General features: G+C 41.9%; 1 protein-coding gene across 1 annotated transcript in view; it reads left to right on the top strand.

The window, feature by feature from the left end:
- Positions 1-9,905: 9,905 nt before the first annotated feature.
- The window catches only part of LOC127433309 (opioid-binding protein/cell adhesion molecule-like), a 238,759-nt gene continuing 222,097 nt past the window's right edge, over positions 9,906-26,567 (top strand). The window contains exon 1 of the mRNA XM_051685093.1: positions 9,906-10,129. Within this exon, the coding sequence (XP_051541053.1) occupies positions 10,069-10,129 (61 nt within the window). The 5' untranslated portion in view covers positions 9,906-10,068. The remainder of the gene's footprint in view (positions 10,130-26,567) is intronic.

Below are 26,567 nucleotides of genomic sequence, written 5' to 3'. Positions count from 1 at the left end.
AATAAAGTAATGAGGTTTCATAAAAAAATAAAAAATAAAAAAATAAATTAATTAAACAGCCTTTTGGCTTTAATTACGCCACAGCCATTATTCATAAATTGCTACTTAGTTGGTTGCATGTGGTATTAGGAGGAGGGGCATTCTCATTCTAGAGAGCATTTGATTGGACAAAAATATGTGTAGTGCAAATTGAATCATCAGTATTTTTTGTAGACTGTAAATTTAAAATATGTTTATTCGAAATTTTATTTTGTCAACATTTAGCAATGCTAGTACACTACCATATAGATGACCTCAAAGCTTACACACATGGACTAAAAACTAATTTTGATATCACTGGGTTTTTAACAGGAAAACAATTACCTTTAACTTCTGTTTGAAAAAAACAAAACAAAAAAAACAAGTCAAAGTCAGTCTGTATCTCTCTCTCTCTCTCTCTCTCTCTCTCTATCTCACTCACTCACTCTTCCCATTCAGGGGCGAAATCAGTTTGGAGAGGCTGGTGCCATCTGTGTTACTGTGGCAGAGTGTAGAGTTAAAAGCCCCACAGTCGATCAAACACACATCACTAAAGACCCCTGAAGAGCTTACTCATGCACTCAAATACACACACATTCACATGCACACAAACACACAAACATACGCACAAATGCATTGGTATGTTGCCTTACTGGATGCCAATCAATTTTGGGCTATTAACTTGAGCACAAGAGTCACAGCATGGTTGTCTGAGAGGATGATAGGAAATAACTTTGGCTATTTTATTTAAGTGGTGCACATCTGAGCCATATTATTTTTTGAATTATTTCTTGTCTCATACAGCTGCAATATAACATTTGGAAATCAAGCTGATCCAAGAGGCTAAAACGGATCCAAGAAGCAATAATGAATTTTCTGATTCATAATGTAATGGTGCGTTCACATACAACGCGAAGCGAGCGTTTCGCACGGCGCAATTACATACAAAGTCAATGCAAAGATGTGAATAGATTCGTGCCGGGTGGTGCGAATGAAGCAAATGATGCGACTCAAACACGCAAAATCGCTTCATTTGAAAACCTATCAGCATTGAGATTGTCCGGATGTCACTGACGTACTGACGTACTGATGTAGTAGCAGAAGAAATCTAGAAAAATGGATGAAATAATTGTTGTAGCGGTGTGTGGGCACCCGGAATTGTATGACACAACGTCATACATGTACAGAGACCGGACAAAGCGGCAGTCATCCAGACGCAGTTCCTGGAGAAGGCGGTGAAATTCACCGAGCTGTATGCGCCTCCGGATGATATCATGCACACAAACACGACGGTGTTTGGTTTTCCAATGTATCTAGGACTTCCACTACAGATACAGAGCAGCAATCATTGTGATTGCTGCTCTGTTTTATGGCGGAAAGATAAGTTGTCATAGAAGCCCCTCCTCCTGTCCTTTTCCGGAAGAGAAGGGGGAATACTTACGGGTTCGCGTTACTCGCGCGAACGCGAGTTTAAAGACAAATTTATAATCCAGCGGTCAAACTCGCGCGAGCAATGCGAGGCGAAAATTTTCTTCGCGTTGTATGTGAACGCACCATAACAAACCAGAGTGCTGCTTGAAATAACAATAATCAGAAAACAAAGTGACTTCTCTATACCATAGGTAGAGATCTTTGCAAAACATCGCAAATTGTGCCACTTTTGTGCATGTATATCAGAGCAAAAACCTGCATCTTATTCACTTACCACTCACAATCCAGTTTAACCAGGAGCTAAATGCACTGAAATAGTGCTGAAGTATGAGTATTTAATAAAGTCATTGTCATTCTTTCAGCGCAAACATGCCTCTTTCGATGTAAATTAGGCTTTTATAGGTTGTGCCTAATTCACAAAGCTTAGCACTATTTGCCTGGTACAAATAACGTCACGTTGTTACCGCCAACATAAAGCAGGTGGTAAACTTAAAGGAATAGGTCATCCAAAAATTAAAATTCTTCATTTACTCACCCCCATGCCATCTCAAACTCGTTTGACTTTCTTTTTTTCTGCGTAACACAAACAAAGATATTTTGAAGAATGTATGATGTGTTTTTGTCCATACAATGTAAGTCAATGGGGTCCAAAACTTTCAAGCTCCAAATTGACTTACATTGGACAAACACACATCAAACATTCTTCGAAATATCTTAATTTGTGTTTCGCGGAAGAAAGAAAGTTATATGAGTTTGGAAAGGCATGAGGGTGAGTAAATGATGAGAGAATTTTAATTTTTTGGGTAAACTATCACATTTTAATAACAATAATAATAATAATAATAATAATAATAATAATAAAAAGATATTTTTTACAACCCCAATTCCAAATAAGTTGGGAAAGTATGAAAAATGCTAATAAAAAAAAAAATTTGTGTTTTGTAAATTATATTCACCCTTTGCTAAATTGAAAACACTACAACTACACATTATATGATGCTTTACCTTGTGAATTTCATTGTTTTTTTTATGTACAGTAATTTCAAATCAGATGATTGCAACATGCTCCAAAAAAGTGGAGACAGGGGCAATTTAAGACTAATAACAATTTGACAAGTTAAAATAACAAGGCGATGTGAAACAGGAGATGTTAAACAGGTAAGGCAATTGTGTCATAGTATATAAGGAACCTCCAAAAACAGCCTAGTCCTTCAGGAGCAAAGATCATTCGAGACTTGTCAATTTGACAACAGATGCTTCAGCAAATAATCCAGCACTTTGAGAACAATGTTCCCCAAAAACCAATTGGAAAGATTTTGGGCATTTCACCCTCTACAGTGCAAAATATATTTAAAAGATTCAAGGAATATGGTCAAATCTCAGTCCATAAAGGGCAAGACGAAAACCACTTCTGAATGTGCGTGATCTCTGATCCCTCAGACATCACTGTCTTAAAAATCATCACTCATCTGTAATGGATATCATGAACATGGGCTTGGAATTACTTTAGTAAACCTTTGTTAGTCAACACAATTTGCCGCTGCATCCACAGATGCAAGTTAAGACTTTACTATGCAAAGCAGAAGCCCTACATCAACACTGTCCAGAAGTGCTGCCGACTTCTCTGGGCTCGGTCTCATCTTAGATGGAAAATAGAACAGTGGAACTGTGTTTTTTTGGTCTGATGAGTCCACATTTCAAATAGTTTTTGAAAAACACAGCCGTCGTGTTCTCCGGGCCAAAGAGGAAAAGAACCATCCAAGCTGTTATCAGCATCAGGTCCAGGGTCTGTATGAGCCAGGGGTGTGTCAGTGCCCATGGCATGGGTAACTCGCACATCTGTGAGGGCACCATTAATGCAGACAGATATGTACAAATTGTGGAGCAGCATATATTGCCACCTAGCACTGTCTTTTCAGGGACATCCTGGAATTTTCAACAGGACAACTTCAAACCACATACTGGCCGAATAAGCAGAGAGTGCGGGTGCTAGATTGGCCTGCCTGCAGTAATTCCACTTTTTAAACTTAACAAACGTATGTCTTCAGTGCCTAAATGCTATTGTGTTAGTAGAAGATATGGTGATGTTTCACAGTGGTAAACACTCGACTGTCTCAACTTTTTTTGAGTGTGTTGCAATCATCTGATTTGAAATTACTGTACATTTAAAAAAAAAAAAAATGAAATTCACAAGGTAAAACATATAATGTTTAGTTGTAGTGCTTTCAATATAGCAAAGGGTGAATATAATTGACTCCTTTTTGTTTTTATTAACATTTTTCATACTGTCCCAACTTTTTCAGAATTGGGGTTGTACATCAACAAATGATTATTAAATAATGGAGAAGTGCGTTAAAACATGGCATATATCCACATGCGCAGTGTGGTTGAGTGTACAGGGGCAGTGTTGGCTCAGTGGTTAAGGCTGTGGGTTACTGATCAAAGGGTCGGGGGTTCAAGCCCCAGCACCACCAAGATGCCACTGTTGGCCCTTGAGCAAGGCCCTTGACCCTATCTGCTCCAGGGGTGCTGTAACATGGCTGACCCTACTCTCTGACCCCAGCTTAGCTGGGATATGTGAAAAAAAAGAATTTCACTGTATATGTGTGATAAATTAATGCAATTATAATTATTAATACTTTAAGCATTTTAAAGAGCCAGTTCAGATGGCTCCCCTTACTTTGCTGGAACCTATACTGTTCGAGTAAAGTAAGCCAGATTGTGGTCCACAACCAAGAATTCAGAACCAACCTGCAAGTTCAGGAATTGCCCAGTGCAGTTTGCATTTAGCACAAATTTTGTGGCCGTGTTTGCATAATTCTTTTAGTGAATTTGGTGCTAAAACAATGCAGAGAGCATGTGCACAATTCATACTTAGTGATCTCCTCCTATGGAGTATATAGTTCCTTCCTGTCGGTTCATGGCCATTTTTTCACCTTAGGATGTGGTAATCTGCTGAACATATGGGTAGCAACATGCTAGTCTTACAGTGAAGGTGGAGTCATTATATCACAGAACTTGATATTCCTTCAAAGAAAACATCTGCTGGATTGTGGACACAGATGCTATTTTGCCCAGGTCACAGTAGGTAAATTGTGTGTGTCTGTTTGGTCAACAGAGAGTAGTTTGTAAAATCACACATCTCTCATCCCTCAGAAGTCTGTAATGGGTGTGATATTTATCGAACAACATCTTGTCTCTTGTCTTTGATTCACCAGTGTTATGACTAGGATTGCAAGAAATGTTATGGAATGCATTCTAGACTGCATTCTGTCAATACTATACTTTCAAAGCATTACTCAGATCAAAGACTATCTTAACTTTGGTCTTTTAATATTTAAAATAATTTATAATATATTTAATAATTGTCAAGTTCAATAAGTTAATTAATTGGACGAATAAATTAAAAAAAAAAAAAAATTAAAAAAAAAAACCTCAATAGTCTGAAGCATAATTAAGAATGCTCCAAAGTTAACTTATTTTAAGTTTTTTTGAAGGGCAAGTTAGCTTAAATTTCAATTATAATCTGAGATAAATTAATCATAAGCTTAATTACATGTCATCAATATCCTGAATCTATTGAGCAGTATTAATCATCCAAAAAGGCTTGTCTTAAACCCTCAAAGAATATGTCCTTGTCAAATATTAGTCCAATGAACATAAATTATAATTCAGATCAGGAGCACAAACGGGACACTGTGAAATTACTATCTAGTTTATCTGTAGAGTTTGTCTGGTGAAAAAAAAAAAAATATATGCTCTGTTACTCACAGAAATACACTCTTCGCAAAATAATTTCATAAGATCTGGTGGCATTTGCATCACATTTTGTATTATTATCAGCTTGATAAGCTCTTTATGAAATATGGTGCTGACTGGACCGTATCTCCACCTTGACTTATTGTCATAGGTCGGCTGTTGAATTTGGAATAACACTTAACTTGGCCTCATCAGGACACGGTAGGGCAGATTTTGAAAATAATCTGACAGTTGCACTATTATAAATGTGGAATTCTGTGACCTTGCAGTATTTGATTTAGTGTTTGGTTTATTCTGTAATACTTGCAGTGCAATTCAGACTTGGGTAATATTTCGATTAACCCCTCTGCTTTTGCTCATTTTTAATTCATAACAAACCAGTAAGAGTGCCATTAATATTCAAGTAATTCATGACATTCTGTGAAAGAGAGATCACACTCCTTTCTTGAAGAGAGACCACTGGAAGCAGTGGCGTGCACAGACCTCAGCAGGGGCAGGGCGGAAGGATAAAAAAGGGCACTAATAAAAAACGGCACTCATAATTTGGATTAACATAATATACTTAACTAATTTATTTGCTTTTACAGTATTTAAGGATTTTTTTTTCTTTTATTATATAAATATCCAATTTTAAAAATTTTCCACAAATAATAGCCAATTCTTTTACCTTTCTCACAAAAAGTACCACAGTATTACAATATTTTTTGACATGGTCCATGGCAATGCAGTGTTTTTGCAGTGTCAAAAACATGTTTTTATTTTTATTTTATTTTTTTCAAAGTATATTGGAGTACCATGAAAATATCATGAAATATAGATATCATTCAGTACCATGATATTACCCTGGTAACACCACTGTGCTAAACTTATTTTTGTCTCATCACTCTTCTCTTCACTTTCTCTTATCTTTGCTCCCTCACTTTATTCTGTCATCTCTGCTGCTTCCTCTCTGACCTCGTCATCCTCTTTATACAGTAAAACTGACACTTTATAAAGTACTTTCATTTTATTTCCTTTTATATTAATGTAATGTTATTTAACTAAAATCTGTCATCAGTATTTAGGAACTTACAGCAGTAATGTGGCAGAACCATGGTTCTGAATGGTTAACATGGTAGCCTACATGTCCAGAAAACTGTAATATTATGGTACTTAATCTAATGGCTTGTTTACTTAAACAAGAAGAAAACTGGCTTTGCCTGAATCACGCTGCTCCTTCAGTTTAAGACAGTATTCTATAAAAGACATATTGAATTTCTGTGTACACTGAAAGCGCTCCCATTATAATTAATAAAGATGTCTGTGATGCAGCTATACCATTTAAGTACTACACCTAACCTTAAACCCTGTGGTGGGACAACAAAACGTTTCTAAAAAAATTTAAATCTAAAACCAGCTTAGTACGCCGTGAATCAACTCCAAGGTCATTTGTGAGGTTAGAAGTAAAAAAGTGCTGTAAAGTACACTTACAAAACCCTACCACGTACTGTGGCAGTACCATGGTACAGTGATGAGATCTAATAGTAATACCATGGTACTTTGATGCATTCCAAGGCACTGAATAATTTCCATATTCATTCATCATGGCAATTACATGGTACTTACTTAAAGAATACATAGTAGTACCATGGTACATGTCCCAAAAACTTGGTACAGTATCATCAAGGTACAGTGTTCAAGAATTATTTTAAGTGTGTCCACTTAAAACAAAATGCCATAATTTAAAACACTCATTAGGACAAGCAAAATCACTGGTTCCACAGAGTGTACAGTCATTGTCTGCATTTACAAAATGTGTCCCTGACCTGCTGATAGACTTACTCATCCAGGTGTGTGCCTTATGTAATTTTACCCCATGGGTAAAAAGCACATCAAATATTTGAATGTGAAGTCTGTTTGGTTCAGTTATTTCCTGGACTGGTGACTAAACACAAGATTTGCTTTATGTTGTCAAAGCTGTTGGTTGTACATGTGTTTGTGTCACAGAAAAGAGCTGTTGTGATTACAAGTGCACAGGTTTTATTCTGGCCTGTATCATGTCCTGATTTAATTCCCTATCTCTTTCTCTCTACTTTCCTGTCACTCTCCATGGACACATTCATTAAAGAAAAAAGCATATCCTGTAAATATAAAAATATTCCCTTCAAGTAACTTGCACACAGTTTCAACATGCTTTCTTGTTTTTCTGTGGCAGTAACAAGCCTCACTACTCAGTAAAGACCACATTACACTACAACTTAAATGCAGATTTTAGTGAACAATTTTCAGACAAGCTGAGTTAGTGCTAGTCGAGGCTAATCAGCTCCAGTCTGCAGAAATCGGGACAGATAAAATTGCATAGTGTATGATGGGTACTGAATTCAATTTCTTACCTTTTGACTGATTCCATCTAGTCGGAGGATATCAAACGTGTCTGATATTTTTAAGCCAACTATCCATGACTATAGAGGAAATCTCTTAGTGTATGATGCTCCACCACTAAAATCTGAAGTCATACGGTGAGCAGCCAATTAAAATCGAGTGTGCGGGCCACGAAATATAAGAAATGGAGATGGCGAACAAGCACTCATGTGGAGTTTAACTTACTTTTAATGCTTCTAGGGTTGTCACGATACAAAACTTTCAGTAGTCTGTACCAAAGCCAGTAGAATGTCACATTCTCAATACCAATTTTGATAATTAAATACATTGATTCAAGGTTTTATTTTTAAGTAGGACTCATAATCAGTTTTATTTTCTTTGTAAATAAATTACGAATGTGTTTTCCATTCCATGTATTAAAGTTTAATTAAATGTAATCATCAAAATGGTGTCTAATCAAATTTTTATCAAATGTAGTGCTTCAGTAAAGACCCTCACAGCATAATGTAAAACACAAAATAATGAGATATTGCTTAAATATAATAATAATAATACAGTAAATATGACATTATATTATACAGTAGTAATATATTTCTGTCACAATTTCTTCAATTTCATGCGTCATGCTTTAATTTTGAACCTAGCTTTTATTCTGATGTGAATGCTTTTCCATTACTGTCTTGTTAATGGCAGTTTCACACCTCTGGATAAGACGTTTGCTATATGGCCCAGTGTAATTATTAAAGCAAAAAATGCTACAATTTAATTATATAAATATATAGTCTGCAGGCACTGTGTGCTTCACAGTGAATGTGCGCTCTTTTCTGTTATCTACTACAACAAGCACAGTGCACAATGCTTATACATTTATTTATTTTTTAAGCAATGAGTGGATTCACACATTCACTTTGAAGCATGCAGCACATGCAGACTGTATATTTATTTAATTACATTTTCATTTTAATAATCACACTAGGACATATTATGATTTTAATTTGATTATTTGTTTATTTCAGTGTAAAATGAGTAACAGAGCATGAGCTCAAATAAGCGTGTGAGCATTTGAAACAGTCGTGTCTGTCAGATTGTGGTTAGCGAATTGAGTCATCTTTTTTATTTTAGAATAGACCTGGTACGAAGTACCGGTACTTTTGACATCCCTAAATGCTACTTACTTTGCATTGCAGTCTCTAGAGGCCATCGAACCCAAACCCGCTTTGCCCATTTTATTTTTTTCACGAACACAGAGTAGAACAACAACCCGGGGGTGTTTCTCCTTACAGGCAACAGTACCGCCACCACAAAAAGAGCTGTCATTACGGAAGAGTTGCTGCTGGTATGTGTGACGTAATTTTGTCATCGTTGTGTACCAGCTCAATTCAAGCACTGGTCATTAATCAGGTACCTAGCTATAAACCTGTTGACAGTTTAAGTAACTTTTAACTAATTTGCTCAGTAAACTGTTGCTTTGCTATGACAGTACTATTTGCTATAGAAGCCATTGCAGCAATACTGAGAATTTACACATACACTGTCTGAAACACTTTAGAATGCAATAATGCACAACATTTCGCTTGTTTTGCCAGAAAAGTTTGCATTCTTGCACTTGTGTAAAAATATATTATGGATAAATTTACGATTGCATGTAATGACTTTTCATTGTACTTGATTTAGATTTTGTCTAATACTGTACTTGTAAATCTGCACGATTAAGCACAACATAGTACAGAAACACAATGGTTTTCTGAGCAGAAGATTTTGGTTCTTCAGGCAGCTATTTCTGTCTTTGTTTATTCAGATACATTCAGGATGCAAGAAAATGCACTGTTGTTCTTTGACGGTATATATTTACAGGGGATGCCCAAGGTCACCTTGTGAGTTTTGTCACAGAGTAGTGATGACTATCATATCGATGGGACTTCAGTGTCTTGGCAAAGACCTAATACTCAGTCCTGACAGCAGGCAATTACACAAATAAGAAAGGCATGATCTTTAAATAGAAGTGACGTAATATGTGGGAAAGGAGTCATTCCAGATGTATCTATCAGTTTGTGGTGACAGACCAAATATTAGGAGGCTGGCCAGCAGTTTTATTGAAGCTGCTGCTCTCTCATTCCCTCATCTTGCAGAGTTTAGAATTAGTGGTCTAGGAGAGGCTTGAAAAAAGAAAGACACCTCTCACTGACAAACAGCTAGAGTCTCGGCCAATCAGAGCATAGAGGAGGCGGGTCGTTCCCTCCTGCCAGCCTGCTGAGTGCTCTCCGCTTATGAAAATAATCAATGGGAACACAGTCTCTCTGCTGCTTTAACTTGTGCTGGATTTAAATTGCCTGTACTCCACTCCATGCCTATCCAAGGGTGAAAATAAGCCATTTTCTGCTGTAATTACACAGTGATCAAAGAAATAGCAAACAGAACACAGGTGGTTGTGCTTCTGTTGAGAAAAATCGAGGGAAAGGAAGATACAGCAGCAGCTGAATCAAGAGAACAGTTTGAAGAATGTGCAATCCTGCCTGTTTCATCTTTGTGGTGTGGCTTATTGCTCTGCTTGTCTATCCAGGTACTGTCAACTATTAGTTCTATGCATGCTAAAGCTGGAAGATAATATTTGTGGGGGTCATATTTAAGTAAATAAGCCTCCTTGAAGCATGGTGCATTGTAAATATGATCAAAGTTACAAGAAGAGCACTACAATGTACCATGCAAAATTCATGTGAGGAAGGATGCTTCAAAGGTTGCATGTTGCATGAGGGCGATTTTTCAGAGTGGTGTCCCAGAGGAATGTCAAAACTCACTTCAGGTAGACTAATCTGAAATGACAGTGGAGACGAACTGAGCAGAGTAAGCACAATACATCACGCAGTCACCATTTACTTGCATTCGTGAGTCATGTCGAAGGACAAAAAGTGCCATTTTAATAAGCATATATTGTAAAAAATTCACTTAAGCAGAAATTTATGTTTTGTTTGATATCTGGCTTTTGAGAGATTTCTTTACTTTTATCATAGTGGAAATTACTTTTGTAAACGGGGAAATTATTTTTTTGTGTATTTTGTGCACTGAGAATGCACTCATTGCATTCTCTATTTTTATTTGGAAATAATTCAAATGAATATGATTCATGGTCAAAATAATTGCAATTTTAACCTAAAATTCTCTTTGTGACACTACATTCACACTGAAACACACACGTACACACAAATCAATACTCAATTTTAAAAGAAGTAAGGTCACTCTCTGTTGTCATTGACCTACGTATTCTAGAATTGCAGTATTCCATGATTGTAACAGTGGAATTTAAAAACAAACAAATGAAGACATATGAACGAAAAAAGTCCCCATATCAGGGCCATTACACTTCATTTCAGAAAGGTCACTCTGTATGTAATGAGTCACATGGTTTAATACATGACATTTCCTTCCAGGTTGCCTAATTAATAAACTCAGTGAGTGCTTTTTAGAGGTAAATACATCAGGAATGGAGCCACCAGTTTGATACTTTTAATCACAGGTGGTTGTTTGCTTTGACTTAATTAGCAAATTGCCAAAATGTGTTGGCCAACCATCAAAGAGCAGCCCCTGTTTGATCACAGTTAGGCCTTGAGCTGTGATTTAATTTCATTAATCAACGGGAACCACAGAAAATATGTATACAAAATTGTGTTTAAAAAATAACCCAAAAAATGTATCCAAGTCATTGTTTTTGGGAGGCAAAAATGTAAGTCTTATTTTTTTTCTACCTGGCTTAACTTAAGCCTGAAGTTACAAAGTTTAATTGCATGTTTTTAAGTTCCTGTTCTTGATTCCACAGGGCTTACCTAATAGCATGCAAAATTCAAACACTACATAGCAGACATTTTAAATGACATCACAACCTAAGAGGATTGTGAAGAAATGACTCGCCTTGCTTTATCATCTCAAGTCAAGTAAACTCTAAAACTTTTATCAAACCCAAGTCATACTTTCAACTGTCTACACCTTTGCATAATTTTTCCAAAATATGAACTTCGCTAAATGACAATTTGACCATTTAAAAACCAGTATGAACTATTAAAAGTATGTTCCTCTAGATGTTTTACTCAGAACTACTTAGAAGTCTGTTTATGTTGTTGTGTAGGAAACTTTGATGGACCCCATTAAGTTTTCATTTTTAACACTGGTACATGAACCCTGTTGTATCTTTAAGGCCAATGAGACTGTTTCACACAGACAGTAACAATATATTTATCGTCAGCTGTAAACAATATAAGTAATTCATTATGACTGACAGATCAGTGCTTCTGGAAACTCATGTTTGCTCCCTCAGCCTTTGGAAGCATAATGAGCCTTGAAATAACATCTTACTCAGAAACATCTTACAGAATATCTCTGATGGAGGCTGATGGTAACATATTTATAGAGTAAACGAAATTCAGATTACTGTTTCTCAACAATATCAAAGTGTGTGACCGTGCAATTGACAAGACCTTGTTAGTACTTCATAGAAATGTGTGCCATTTTGGGCTTGCCATCTACTGTACATCAGTGTTTCCCAAAATGTTTGCGAAGGCACACCAACACAGCCCATTCATTAAGACTGAACTACCCCTTAATCAACACCAATCCTGGATCCTTTTAACTTATATTATACTGGATATAACTTACCATTATCATTCATATTATTATTTTATTTATTTTTTTATCCCCTTTTCTCCCCAATTTGGAATGCCCAATTCTCACTACTTAGTAGGTCCTCATGGTGGCACGGTTCCCTGTCTGTCACTCACTCGACGTTGTGTCAATGTAGTGACACTAGGGGTTTCATCTTGAGAGCCCCAATCACCTTTTCTTAAAATAAAAAAGGCCAATGAGAATTGGCGAGTGGAATTTGCATGCCACTCTCCGCCCCCAGACATACAAGTATAAAAGGAGATGGCGTGCACCACTCATTCAGATTTTTTCTTCGGAGTCGGATGCTTGTGTTCGTCCTCTCACCTTTCGCTTACACTGCTGGATTTTACGGCGCATACCCTCGCACGGTCGAGTGTTGTGCTTCCCCTGGGCGCTTCGGCGGCTGAGTCCGCGGGTGCAAAAAGAGTATATTCAAAAGAGTATATTTTCTTCTAAAAGAGCTCGTGCAAATGCTTGCCGTCTTTTTAAAGATGTCCTTCCGCGTTTGCGCTACTGGATGTGGCCGTTATCTCTCCGCTCCGGACAGCCATGAAATCTGTCTTGAGTGACTGGGGTGCCAGCACACTGAGGCAGCTTTCGTGGAAGGGTTATGTTCTCATTGCGAGAATATGCCCATCAGAACATTGTGGTTGCGGCACACTTCCTTCTTCATGAAGCAAGGAGCCACCGTGGCTGCTCCCCAACCCGCTTTGTCCCGGGCTGATGCTCAGCCGGCCGGGTCAGCAAGCACCGCAGGCGATCTGGATGTGGATATAGGAGTGTTTTCGCCGGCTCAACCCCCACGGACCTTCCATCCTCAGCACGCTCGTTCTATCTGGAAGAGCTGTCGAGCGATACAGGCGGTCCGCCTCAGGGTGGATTTAATGTGTCGTTCGTGGCTTGCGACGAGGATGAGCTTTCGGTCGCAGCATCGGAGGGTGGGCTTCTGCTGTCGGAAGCAGATGAATCTCCTGAGCTCCCACCCACGGATGGTAGAGCACAGGATGAGGTGGACGCTGAGATGGCAGCCGTGCTTACCCGGGCGGCTGTGAACATCAGGCTGAAGTGGAACCCCCCACCCTGCCCTGAGCTTTGTGGCTGGATGATTGGTTTCTGGGCTCAGAGCGTGACTCACGGCCGCACCACGCCCCACTGCCTTTCTTCCCAGAAGTGCACGAAGAGCTAACGAAGTCGTGGAAGGCACCTTTTTCTGCCAATTTACACTTCGTGGGCTCATCCATCCTAACTACCCTCGACGGCAGAGCGACTAAGGGATATGTCAATCTCCCCCAGGTAGAGCGTGCCATAGCAGTGCATTTATGCCCACAGGGTGCAGCCACCTGGCATGAACGACCAAGGCTCCCTTCCAAGGCCTGTAAGTTCTCTTCCTCATTAATGATGAAGGCTTACAAGGCCGCAGGTCAAGCCGCTTCCACCTTGCATGCCGTGGCCATCTTGAAGGTCCACCAGGCTAAAGGCGCTGAAAGACCGACCTTGCCTTACGGGTGATGAAAGTCATGGTGCGTGCCCTGGGCCAGATGATGTCCACTCTTGTGGTCCAAGAGTGGCACCCTTGGCTCAACCTTGCTGAGATGCGTGATGCCGAGAAAGTCCGCTTTCTCGATGCACCCATCTCCCAAGGGGAGCTTTTTGGCGACACGTTGAGGATTTCGCTCATCAGTTCTCGATGGTGAGGAAGCAGACCGAGGCGATTAAGCACATCTTGCCGTGGCATGACTCGGCCACCTTCAGGCCTCCGAAGTCCCGCGCCCCATCTGCTTCTCTCCAGAGCCGTTCCCCTGAGGTGCCGGCCCCGGCTCCCGTACCATCGAAGCCCGTATGCTGGCCTCAGAGAAGAAGATCCTCCCTTGGGAAGTCGGCTCCACCTGCCCATCAGCTGGCCCCCAAGAACCCTGAACGGGCTTCGAGGTGCCCCTGGCATGGGCAACCTGGGGATGAGGCGACTGACTCCGTCCGGTCTGGCCCGGGTGAACTCTCCAGCCCCACCATCGCCCCTGGGCCAGTGCATTGTATGTATTATATTGCCGGGTACACTCTGTGCCTCGGCGCCCACATGGTCGGTAAAACAGCAGTTTCCTCATTTCCTGGGTCAGCGCACTCACGACGGCCAGGCACTGGAAGTCACGACAGATGCCTCGAACTTGGGCTTGGGCACCATGTGCAACGAGCAGGCAGTCTCAGGGCCCCGACTCCTAGACCACGCCTGATTCCCTCTTGGGATCTCTCTGTGGTCCTACCTGCCCTACAGAGAGCCCCTTTTGAGCCCCTGGAGCAGGCCGAGCTTAGTACTTTGTCTCTGTAGATGGCCCTCCTAGTGGCACTCACTTCCATCAAGAGGGTGTGGGACCTGCAGGCGCTCTCTGTTACCAGCAAATGCCTGGAGTTTGGGCCGGCACACTCTCACATGATCTTGAGACCGCGGGCCGGTTACGTGCACAAAGTTCCCTCCACTCCTTTTTGGGACCAGGTGGTGAACCTGCAAGTGCTCCCTTCAGAGGAGGAAGACCCGGCCTTGTCATTGCTGTATCCAGTTCGCACCCTGCGAATCTATCTGGACCGCATACAGAGCTTTAGACGCTCGGAGCAGCTCTTTGTCTGTTTTGACTCCAGGGATGGTAGTCAGCGTCAATACTTGCTGAGCTACCCAGGCCCCCCCATCATTAATATTATTAAAATATCAATAATGACAATGATTGATTTTTAAATTTAAACTTACCTGTGCCCCTGGTTGGGAATCACTGATCTACATGATCAAAACTTGATGGTCAAAAGTCCAAAAGTGGATCAACAAATGACTTAATAACTTTTCAATGTCACTATGCTATGCAAAATATTTTGCAGCTACTGCAGGCTTTCATGTTTACATTTCTGATTCCGTATTAATGGATCTACTAATCAACCTGGCAGGTAATGGACCCCATTAGTTCAAATGTGCATTGTACTGTTACAGTTTCCACTTGGCTTTTCCTGATGTGAGGGTTCTTTTATTCATTAGCGACACGTTCATTTGTTTCGCTGAAGTATGTTAGAATTCACGGATGCACTCCTAGAAGAAGCTGTGATCTCCTGAGATAAACAAATCAAACAAAGACAATGCACCATGCAGATATGCATAAAATGACAGCAGGGGTGTCATGCACCTATTTGTTTAGATGGGCCACCAATGGCTGACCTGACTCATTTGTTGCCATAGGCTAGATAAGACATGGCTGAATATTTAATGTACATAGTAGTTCTGTTTAGAAATATGAGATGTGTAAGTCTAGTGTTATATACAGGTGCATCTCAATAAATTAGAATGTCGTGGAAAAGTTCATTTATTTCAGTAATTCAACTCAAATTGTGAAACTCGTGTATTAAATAAATTAAATGCACACAGACTGAAGTAGTTTAAGTCTTTGGTTCTTTTAATTGTGATGACTTTGGCTCACATTTAACAAAAACCCACCAATTCACTATCTCAAAAAATTAGAATACATCATAAGACCAATAAAAAAAAACATTTTTAGTGAAATGTTGGCCTTCTGGAAAGTATGTTCATTTACTGTATATGTACTCAATACTTGGTAGGGGCTCCTTTTGCTTTAATTACTGCCTCAATTCGGCGTGGCATGGAGGTGATCAGTTTGTGGCACTGCTGAGGTGGTATGGAAGCCCAGGTTTCTTTGACAGTGGCCTTCAGCTCATCTGCATTTTTTGGTCTCTTGTTTCTCATTTTCCTCTTGACAATACCCCATAGATTCTCTATGGGGTTCAGGTCTGGTGAGTTTGCTGGCCAGTCAAGCACACCAACACCATGGTCATTTAACCAACTTTTGGTGCTTTTGGCAGTGTGGGAAGGTGCCAAATCCTGCTGGAAAATGAAATCAGCATCTTTAAAAAGCTGGTCAGCAGAAGGAAGCATGAAGTGCTCCAAAATTTCTTGGTAAATGGGTGCAGTGACTTTGGTTTTCAAAAAACACAATGGACCAACACCAGCAGATGACATTGCACCCCAAATCATCACAGACTGTGGAAACTTAACACTGGACTTCAAGCAACTTGGGCTATGAACTTCTCCACCCTTCCTCCAGACTCTAGGACCTTGGTTTCCAAATGAAATACAAAACTTGCTCTCATCTGAAAAGAGGACTTTGGACCACTGGGCAACAGTCCAGTTCTTCTTGTCCTTAGCCCAGGTAAGACACCTCTGACGTTGTCTGTGGTTCAGGAGTGGCTTAACAAGAGGAATATGACAACTGTAGCCAAATTCCTTGACACGTCTGTGTGTGGTGGCTCTTGATGCCTTGACCCCAGCCTCAGTCCATTCCTTGTGAAGTTCACCCAAATTCTTGAATCGATTTTGCTTGACAATCCTCATAAGGCTGCGGTTCTCTCGGTTGGTTGTGCATCTTTTTCTTCCACGCTTTTTCCTTCCACTCAACTTTCTGTTAACATGCTTGGATACAGCACTCTGTGAACAGCCAGCTTCTTTGGCAATGAATGTTTGTGGCTTACCCTCCTTGTGAAGGGTGTCAATGATTGTCTTCTGGACAACTGTCAGATCAGCAGTCTTCCCCATGATTGTGTAGCCTAGTGAACCAAACTGAGAGACCATTTTGAAGGCTCAGGAAACCTTTGCAGGTGTTTTGAGTTGATTAGCTGATTGGCATGTCACCATATTCTAATTTTTTGAGATAGTGAATTGGTGGGTTTTTGTTAAATGTGAGCCAAAATCATCACAATTAAAAGAACCAAAGACTTAAACTACTTCAGTCTGTGTGCATTGAATTTATTTAATACACGAGTTTCACAATTTGAGTTGAATTACTGAAATAAATGAACTTTTCCACGACATTCTAATTTATTGAGATGCACCTGTATGTTGTGTGTGTGTGTGTGTGTGTGTGTGTGAGAGAGTATATATATATATATATATATATATATATATATATATATATATATATATATATATATTTATGTTTCACATTTTTGTTTCATCAGACCAGAGGACATTTCTCCAAAAAGTAAGATTTTTGTCCCCATGAGCACTTGCAAACTCTTGTCTGGCTTTTTTTCATGGCAGTTTTAGCAGTGGCTTCTTCCTTGCTGAGCAGCCTTTCAGGTTATGTCGATATAGGACTCATTTTTACTGTGGATATAGATACTTGTCTACCTGTTTCCTCCAGCATATTCACAAGGTCCTTTGCTGTTGTTCTGGGATTGATTTGCACTTTTCGCACCAAACTACATTTATCTCTAGGAGACAGAATGCGTCTCCTTCCTGAGCGGTATGATGGCAGCGTGGCCCCATGGTGTTTATACTTGCGTACTATTGTTTGTACAGATGAATGTGGTACATTCAGGCATTTGGAAATTACTCCCAAGGATGAACCAGACTTGTGACGGTCCACAATTTTTTTATGAGGTCTTGGCTGATTTCTTTTGATTTTCCCATGATGTCAAGCAAAGAGGCACTGAGTTTGAAGGTAGGCCTTAAAATACATCCACAGGTACACTTCCAATTCAGTACACCTTCTATCAGAAGCTAATTGTCTAAAGGCTTGACATCATTTTCTGGAATTTTCCAAGCTGCTTAAAGGCACAGTTAACTTAGTGTATGTAAACTTCTGACCCACTGGAATTGTGATATAGTCAATTAGTGAAAAATTTGTCTCTAAACAATTGTTGGAAAAATTACTTGTGTCATGCACAAAGCTGGTGCCCTAAACAACTTGCCAAAACTATCTGTGGAGTGGTTAAAAAATTTGTTTTAATGACTTCAATCTAAGTGTATGTAAACTTATGACTTCAGCTGTATAAATAAATATATTCAATTCATTAATGTAATGTTATTTATCTATTTATGAGATGCATTAAAAATCCATGCGACTCAAAAATAAAAGGGGGCATCCATATTCTGGCTTAAAAGTATATATATATATATATATATATATATATATATATATATATATATATATATATATACATGCAGTTAAATATTTTGAGAATGTCGAACTTAAGAAATGTTTATATTTTCCATCTCTGCACCACTGCATGCAACATAACACTTAGTATATCATCCAAGCACATCCTCTTGGATAGTTGGTATGCTCTGAGAGTGTTGTCTAATGCCCCTGTTCTACCCGGCTGTCATTTAAAATAATGTTTGTGTGATCTTGCCAGTGGTGGTGAGTGCCCATGACAGATTCATGCCTTCCTATTTCTCTTAACTCGGCATGTGCATGTATGTTTTATGTGCACATAAGTGGTAATTTGGTAAGCTCAGCAAAAAAACGCAAACTACAGCAGAGCAAAGAAGCAAATAGCACTGCCCCAGCCCCATATACCAACAAATAAACGTTTGCTCACTCATCCTTGCACAGTCCAGGCCTGGAGGGGAGGGGAACATGTGAGGAGAAGGGGAAATGCAGACGAGCCAGGCTGGCTTACCGCAAAGTCTGGTGTCCATATGCCATCATGAGAGCCCTGTGCCCTTCAAGAGTGGCATGCTTTGTTGAGCACTGGTCATTTGATGCCCAGTCTACTGTTGGCCACAGCTTTGGTGTGAGGATTTCAGAAACTTTTGAGATTACAGAAATTTGAGGGATTGCTTGCAGATAATGTTAACCTGGTGTGTGGCTTTTTGTTGTCTAGTTTCCTAAACTCAGTTCTATGCAAATAAGCCTTTTCGAAAGAAGAAAGACAGGTGAACGTTTTGCCTCATTGGACGTGTTCCTGGATCAACATCCTTGTTGGTCCTGGAACAACGTTCCTATTGACCAATCAGATTTTAGGGATAGGGTTAAAGTTTGGCTATGGACTGGGGTAAGGGGCTTGTGCACAATTCTGATCAACCTAAAATTGTCTCTGATTTTAGGGGTTGTAATTTGTTAGGGATTAGTTTGAGGTTATAACTATAGTTTCCAAATAATGTTGAAAGAAGATGTCTTATCTGGCTAAATAAATTATTCTAGACCTTATTTAGGGGACTGTAGCCTCTATATTTGTGTTCCAAATGATGCACTTACACTATGCACTCAGCCATCTAGTGTATGATTTTTCAAAGTGTTGTGACATCTCAAATGTAACACTAATGCTTTTTTACTACACAGAAGCATTTGCAGTGTTTCAGCTGGCGGAAATTACATTTTAAACACGCACAATGTGTTGTCACCTAGCTTTAACACATTAGACAGTCTTATTCCAACACTTATATCACAAATAATGTACTTAATCACTAGGGCTAGGTATTGATACAGATTTCCAGATAAAATTTTGATTCAATTCGATTCTGATTCTTTGGGTATATTTCAGTTGTAATGTCCATTTTGAATACATAAGAAATAAATTATATCTCAGCTAATGCTGTTAATTATACAGGGGACCTATATTGGTAAATTATGAAAATTTTGATTTTACAATTATTATTTGTATTTTAGTTTATTATCTTTTTGGTCACATTTAAGCTTTTTAAAAATTTACAAATTCCATGTATTCCATCAATAGATATGATGTCTTGAAATTGCATATATTATATTGCATATATGTTTATTGTTTATGTGTAAAATTTGTACTATTTGCAAGTATTTGCAAGAATTTACATTTAATTTTGGAACAAGTGCTAAATGGTACTGTCTCTTTAAGAATAGCGGCAGTTCTGTGAGCATTAGTGGTTTTTGGTTTAGAGCACATTAATGGGTGAAGTCATGCAGCTTCTTTCCCGCATCAGTGCTATGTTTGATTATAATTAAAACGGGTTAGGACTACCCATGTGCAGCTCTTTTAATGCCTTGGCCTGGTGTACCTGGAGGAGGGCCATGGCATTCAGGGCGGAGACAGCCTGTCCAGCGGCACTGTAAGCCTTGGCCGCCAGAGACGATGTGGACTTACAGGCCCTGGATGGGAGTCTCGGGCAATTCCCCCAGGTGGCGGCGTTTTGCGGGCACAAGTGCACCGTAACTGCCTTATCCACCTGAGGAATCTCCTTATACCCCCTGGCCGCCCCACTGGCCCAACTGGGCAGTTGGGTCCGGGCAGTAAAAGGTGCCCGCCACGACTTTGTGATTTCCTCGTGCACCTCCGGGAAGAATAGAACCGGCGGGGCGTGGCCGTGAGCGGCGCTCAGAACCCAGGAACCAGGTTCCACTCCAGCCCAACACTTGCAGCAGCCCAGGCAAGCGTGGCCGTCAGCTCCGCATCGGCCTCAGACTGGGGGACCACACCCAAAGGTGGGAACCCAGTCGAGTCCTCCGCATCCGACTGCGCCAACCCGATCTCCGATGCTGCGATCGAGAGCTCATCCTGCTCTCGAGCCCCGAATGAGACATTAAACTCGCCCTGAGGCGAGCTGCCTGTCTCATCCCAGAACTCAACTGGGGCAAACGAGCATACTGGGGAATGGGAGGTCTGTGGGGGATTACCCGGTGGAACCACTCCCACTGGGGTCCCCAAATCGCCCCCAGCGCTAACTGTCCTGGCCTCGTACCCTTAAGTAGAAGGACCAGGGCGGGGAGCGGTTGGAGTGGCTTTCCCCTGGAAATAGGAAAGCTGCGACCACAACATTGCCATGGTCATGTTCTTGCAGTGAGAACATGAACCATCCACAAACGCTGCCACAACGTGACTATGGCCCAGACACGTGAGACTGCAATCGTGGCCATCAGAGGCGGAGAGATAGCGACTGCATCCAGGAACTACACACAGATGGAAAGTCATCTTTAAAAAGACGCTCTCCATCAGTGTGCATTCTTTTAGATGAAAATATACTCTTTTTTGTTAGAATATACACTCTTTCAGCTGTCGAAGTGCCCAGGGGCGTACTCTGCACTAGTCGTGCACAAGAGGGAGAAAGCCGCTGAAATGCGGCATATATCTAACAACATACACTTCTCGTCTGCGAGGTGAATGGAACAGCAGTGGAACTCACTGCTCAACACTGCTTGGCTCCAAAGAAAAAATCTGAATGAGTGGTTGCGAGCCAGCTCCTTTTATACCCTTATATCCGGGGGAGTGGCATGCAAATTCCACTCGCCAATTCCCATTGGCCTTTTCTCAAAGATCAGAGGTGTTTGGGGCTCCCAAGAGCGACCCCTAGTGTCACTACATCGACACAACGTCGAGTGAGTGACAGATAGGGAACAACGGTTGCCAGATTAAATACTTCCATGCGCTCTGCAAACACCTCGGCACTCTTTTCAACCAATATTCCATTCCCATAGACCATGCTAGAGAATTTACAGAGAGACTAGGAAAAACCTTTTTTAAATCTCAGTGATATAGACATGCTGATTAAAATCAATGCATGGACATGAACAACACGAAAGTCACCTTGTTGTTTGCTGATGTGTTTATTTCTCCAAGCATATTCCAATAAAATTCATTATCATGTTTTTACCAACATCTATTTATTTCCATATTGAGGGTTGTTAAATTTGATGTCGAATTAATCTGTAGGTCTGCTTAATGCTTACAAGCTGTCAACGAGAGTGTCCCCCTCAGGCACTCATCTGAAGGCCAACATATGCACCTTTTCCATTTGTTTCATGAAGATTTTTTATTCTTTAAAGGTAAAGTATGCAGTTTTTGCTTTATTAAATGGAATGACAAAAATAACAACTGTTTTCAAACAGGTATCCCGATCACTTGCCTATAGGTCCGCCCCAAACATGCACTATTAGTTGAGCCAATGCTGTTGTGCTGGGCTAGTCAGGATGCTCAAACAATTAGCGCAATGTTGAATAATGCAGATTCTCAGTGTAAAATTTTTAGGGAAATCAGTCTACAAATTACTTGCTTATAGTTGTCTCTCTCTCTCTCTCTGCATTTTAAGATGGAATAGGAACAAGTATTCTAACATCCAATATCCAAAATATTACATACTTCACCTTTAATTTTCATAATTCTGAGAACTGATTTGCAGAGGAACTCATCACTTATTTGTTGCTCACATTATTTGTTCTGCCCTTTAAAAACAGATTTTACTCAGTGGCTTGTGCACCACTTTTAAAAGAAAATCTCCCATTATGTACAATCTCTCTCTCTCTCTCTCTCTCTCTCTCTCTCTCTCTCTCTCTCTCTCTCTCTCTAAAAAACATCAATCAAAACTTTGTTTTTTTTCTCAATAAGTTTAGGGAAGTATGTTTTCTAGTCATACTAACACATATACTGTTAAATGAATAAAAGAAAAATAAAGATCAGTTTTAGCCCAATCAGTGAGTGCAGCTGATCCTTTATTCCTACAGCTGTCAGTTCGTATTTAGTGTTTCATGACTCCTGGGTATTCTGTCAGAGAGACTACACAAAAGGCCATTGTAATTGGAGAAGAGCTATTTTTTCAGGGCAATCTGCACAACATTTGTTGTCATCGTTCTAAAAAGGAACATCTTCCAGCCAGAAATGTAATTGGCTCCTTTTTGTTTGGCCTTAAACAATCGCTAAATGATAAGGGACATTGTAAATGGAACAGTGTCATTTGTTACGTTGTCAAGGGGATGTAATGAATATAATCCTCAATTGTTTGGATGTTTATGTTTTATTAAATACAGCATGTAAAACGCTACGCTTATATTTCCTTCACTTAACATTCAACTTATTCATTGCTCAATTTAGAAGTCTAATTACAAGGGATGTAGGTCACTTTGTTGCCCACAAATTTCATGCATTTTTCTTTCAGAATACAGTTATGTATTAGCAATTATAAACAGCTATTTTTAAAGAGATAGCTCACCCATAAATGAACTTTCTGTTATCATTACTCACCCTCATGTTGTTTGAAACTTTATGACTTTCTTTTTCATTATAACTCAAAAGGAATTGTTCAACCTAGTCTCATAGAATGGATGTTAATATAGCTACATTCTTGCTAACGTCATGGTTACTGGTGTAACCTCCGTTCCCTGATGGAGGGAACGATGCATTGGTGTCGATGTAGTGACACTAGGGGTCACTCTTGGGAGCCCGAGACACCTCTGGTCTTTGATAAAAGGCCAATGAAAATTGGCGAGTGGTATTTGCATGCCACTCCCCCGGACATACGGGTATAAAAGGAGCTGGTATGCAACCACTCATTCAGGTTTTATGCTGAGGAGCTGATATAAGGTCCGGCCATTTCAGCGGGTAGTTCAGCGTTGTGGCAGAAGGGACCAACGTCTCGTTCCCTCCATCAGGCAATGGAGGTTACACCAGTAACCATGACGTTCCCTATCTGTCACTCACTCGACGTTGGTGTCGATGTAGTGACACTAGGGGTCCCTATACAAAACGCCACAAGGCTGAACGGTGTTACGTGAACTGGTGGTGTGTGGTGGGCAGTCTTGCTGTATGCCTCATAGCCAGCACACCAGGTCGACACGTAACCTCCCCCAACACAGTTATGAGTGTCGAACGGCCCTTTTTGGGGACAAGTCGACTACCCAAAGATAGAGACAGGCTTAACCCAGTCATGGCCTCTTTTCCACTTCTCTTTTTCCACTCCCTAAAAAAGAAGGAGGATTATCCGACTGGGCCACCAGGTCTAGTCGGGGGGTGTCCCTCCCAAGGGGAGGACACCGCGGAGACCACACCTCGTCCCAAGAGAGGGGGGGATATTTAAGTGGAAGAATACGTCACATGGTCTTTCCAACCATGTGGAGAGCCTTCAAGGTAGATCCTGCCCAATGGGGGAGGAGTTACTACAAACATGGAGACTGGGGCAGAGGGGCTCTGCCCAAGGAAGACGCAGTTTGCCAGGAGGGAAATGAATTAGCGGAAGATATATATCGCATGGGGTTAGCCTTACAGGGAACCGCCACATGTGGAGCACCTACCCCAGAACTGGGCTCTTAGTTAGCGCGTGTACTAGGCTGGCAGCGAGTCTCTCCGAAAACTCGACTGCCACAGGGCTCGGAGGAAGTCAACCAGGGAACAAATTTTGTGAACACTACTGGGAATTAACGGTGCACGTCTTCAGCTCAAAACAAGGTGGAAGGTGCTATGTGCAAGCGATACACCTGGCTGGCTATCCCGGGCTTATCCGCATGTGTTGCGTGCCACTACCTAGGACGAAACCGGTTCCACACGGAGGTTGTAGAACCTTGCAAAGGTGTTGTGTGTTGCCCAGCCTGCTGCTCTGCAAATGTCTGTTAGAGAGGCACCTCTGGCCAGGGCCCAAGAAGCCGCTACACCACGGGTAGAATGGGCTTGTAGCCCTACCAGGGGTGGCATGTTTTGGGCGAGATATGCCATAGTTATGGCGTCAACGAGCCAGTGGGCGATCCTCTTTTTGGAGACAGCGCTTCCATTCTGCTGTGCACCAAAAGCAGACAGAGAGCTGCTCAGAGATTCTAAAGCTCTGCGTGCGATCCAAATAGATGCGTAAAGCACACACCGGACACAGTGACGACAGGGCTGGGTCTGCCTCCTCCTAGGGCAGCACTTGCAGGTTCACCACCTAGTCCCTAAAGGGGTGGTGGGAACCTTGGGCACATAGCCCGGTCAGGGTCTCAGGATCACATGAGAGTAACCTGGACCGAACTCCAGGCACGTTTCGCTGACAGAGAACGCTTGCAGGTCACCTACTCTCTTGATGGAAGTGAGCGCAGTCAGGAGGGCAGTCTTCAAGGAGAGTGCCTTAATCTCGGCTGACTGCAAAGGCTCAAAGGGGGCTCTCTGTAGACCCTGAAGAACTACAGAGGTCCGATGAGGGAACGAGGCGTGGCCTGGAGGGATTCAGCCTCCTGGCGCCTCTTAGGAACCTGATGATCAGGTCATGCTTCCCTAAGGACTTACCGTCGACTGCGTCATGGTGTGCTGCTATGGCAGCAACGTACACCTTCAAGGTGGAAGGGGACAGCCTCCCTTCCAACCTCTCTTGCAGGAAGGAAAGCACTGATCTGACTGCGCATCTCTGGGGGTCTTCCCGACGGGAAGAACACCACTTAGCGAACAGACGCCACTTAAAGGCATACAGGCGCCTCATAGAGGGAGCCCTAGCCTGAGTGAACGTGTCTACCATCGCAGGTGGGAGACAGCTTAAGTCTTCTGCATCCCGTCCAGGGGCCAGACATGGAGATTCCAGAGGTCTGGGCATGGGTGCCAGATGGTGCCCCTTCCCTGAGAAAGAAGGTCCTTCCTCAGGGTAATTTACCAGGGGGGAGCTGTCGCGAGGAGCGTGAGGTCCGAGCACCACGTCTGGGTGGGCCAGTAGGGTGCTTACCAGGATGACCTGCTCCTCATCCTCCCTGACCTTGCACAGGGTCCGTGCAAGCAGGCTCACTGGGGGAAACGCATATTTGCGAATGCCAGGGGACCAGCTGTGTGCCAGCGCGTTTATGCCGAGGAAGGCCTCGGTCAGGGCGTACCAGAGCGGGCAGTGGGGAGGATTCTTAGGAGGCGAACAGGTGCACCTGTGCCTGTCAAATCGACTCTAAACCACCTGAAGGTAGAGTCTCCACTCTCCCCTGAGGATAACCTGTTGTGACGGCGCATCAGCCATAGTGTTGAGGTTGCCCGGGATGTGAGTGGCTTGCAGCGAGCTGAGGTGCTGCTGACTCCAGAGGAGGAGACGGCGGGCAAGTTGTGACATACAACGAGAGCACAAACCACCTTGGCGGTTGACATATGCTACCGTTGTCGTGTTGTCTGTCTGAACTAACACATGCTTGCCCTGGATCAACGGCCGAAATCTCCGCAGGGTGAGCAGAATTGCCAGTAACTCGAGGCAGTTGATGTGCCAATGCAGTTGCGGACCCGTCCAGAGGCCGGCAGCTGCGTGCCCATTGCAAACAGCGCCCCAGCCCATTTTGGAGGCATCTGTCGTGACCACGACACGCCTGGAGACCAGTTCTAGGGGAACACCTGCTCGTAGAAATGAGAGGTCGGTCCAAGGGCTGAAAAGACGGTGACAGACCGACGTAATGGCCACGTGGTGTGTCCCGTGGTGCCATGCCCATCTCTGGACTCGAGTCTGGAGCCAGTGCTGAAGCGGCCTCATATGCATCAACCCAAGCAGGGTGGCCACCGCCGAGGATGCCATATGCCCCAGGAGCCTCTGAAAAAGTTTCAGTGGAACCGCTGTTTTTCTGTTTGAACGCCTTCAAACAGGCCAGCACCGACTGGGCGTGCTCGTTCATAAGGCGCGCCGTCAAGGAGACTGAGTCCAACTCCAAACCGAGAAAAGAGATGCTCTGAACCGGGAGGAGCTTGCTCTTTTCCCAGTTGACCCGAAGCCCTAGTCGGCTGAGGTGTGAGAGCACCAGGTCCCTGTGTGCACATAACATGTCTCGAGAGTGAGCTAAGATTAGCCAGTCGTCGAGATAGTTGAGAATGCGAATGCCCACCTCCCTTATCGGGGCAAGGGCAGCCTCTGT

Source organism: Myxocyprinus asiaticus, chromosome 43 (assembly GCF_019703515.2).
Source record: "Myxocyprinus asiaticus isolate MX2 ecotype Aquarium Trade chromosome 43, UBuf_Myxa_2, whole genome shotgun sequence".
Lineage (NCBI taxonomy): Eukaryota > Metazoa > Chordata > Actinopteri > Cypriniformes > Catostomidae > Myxocyprinus > Myxocyprinus asiaticus.
Note: the sequence above shows the minus strand (reverse complement) of the source record. Positions and strands in the feature narration are given on the sequence as shown.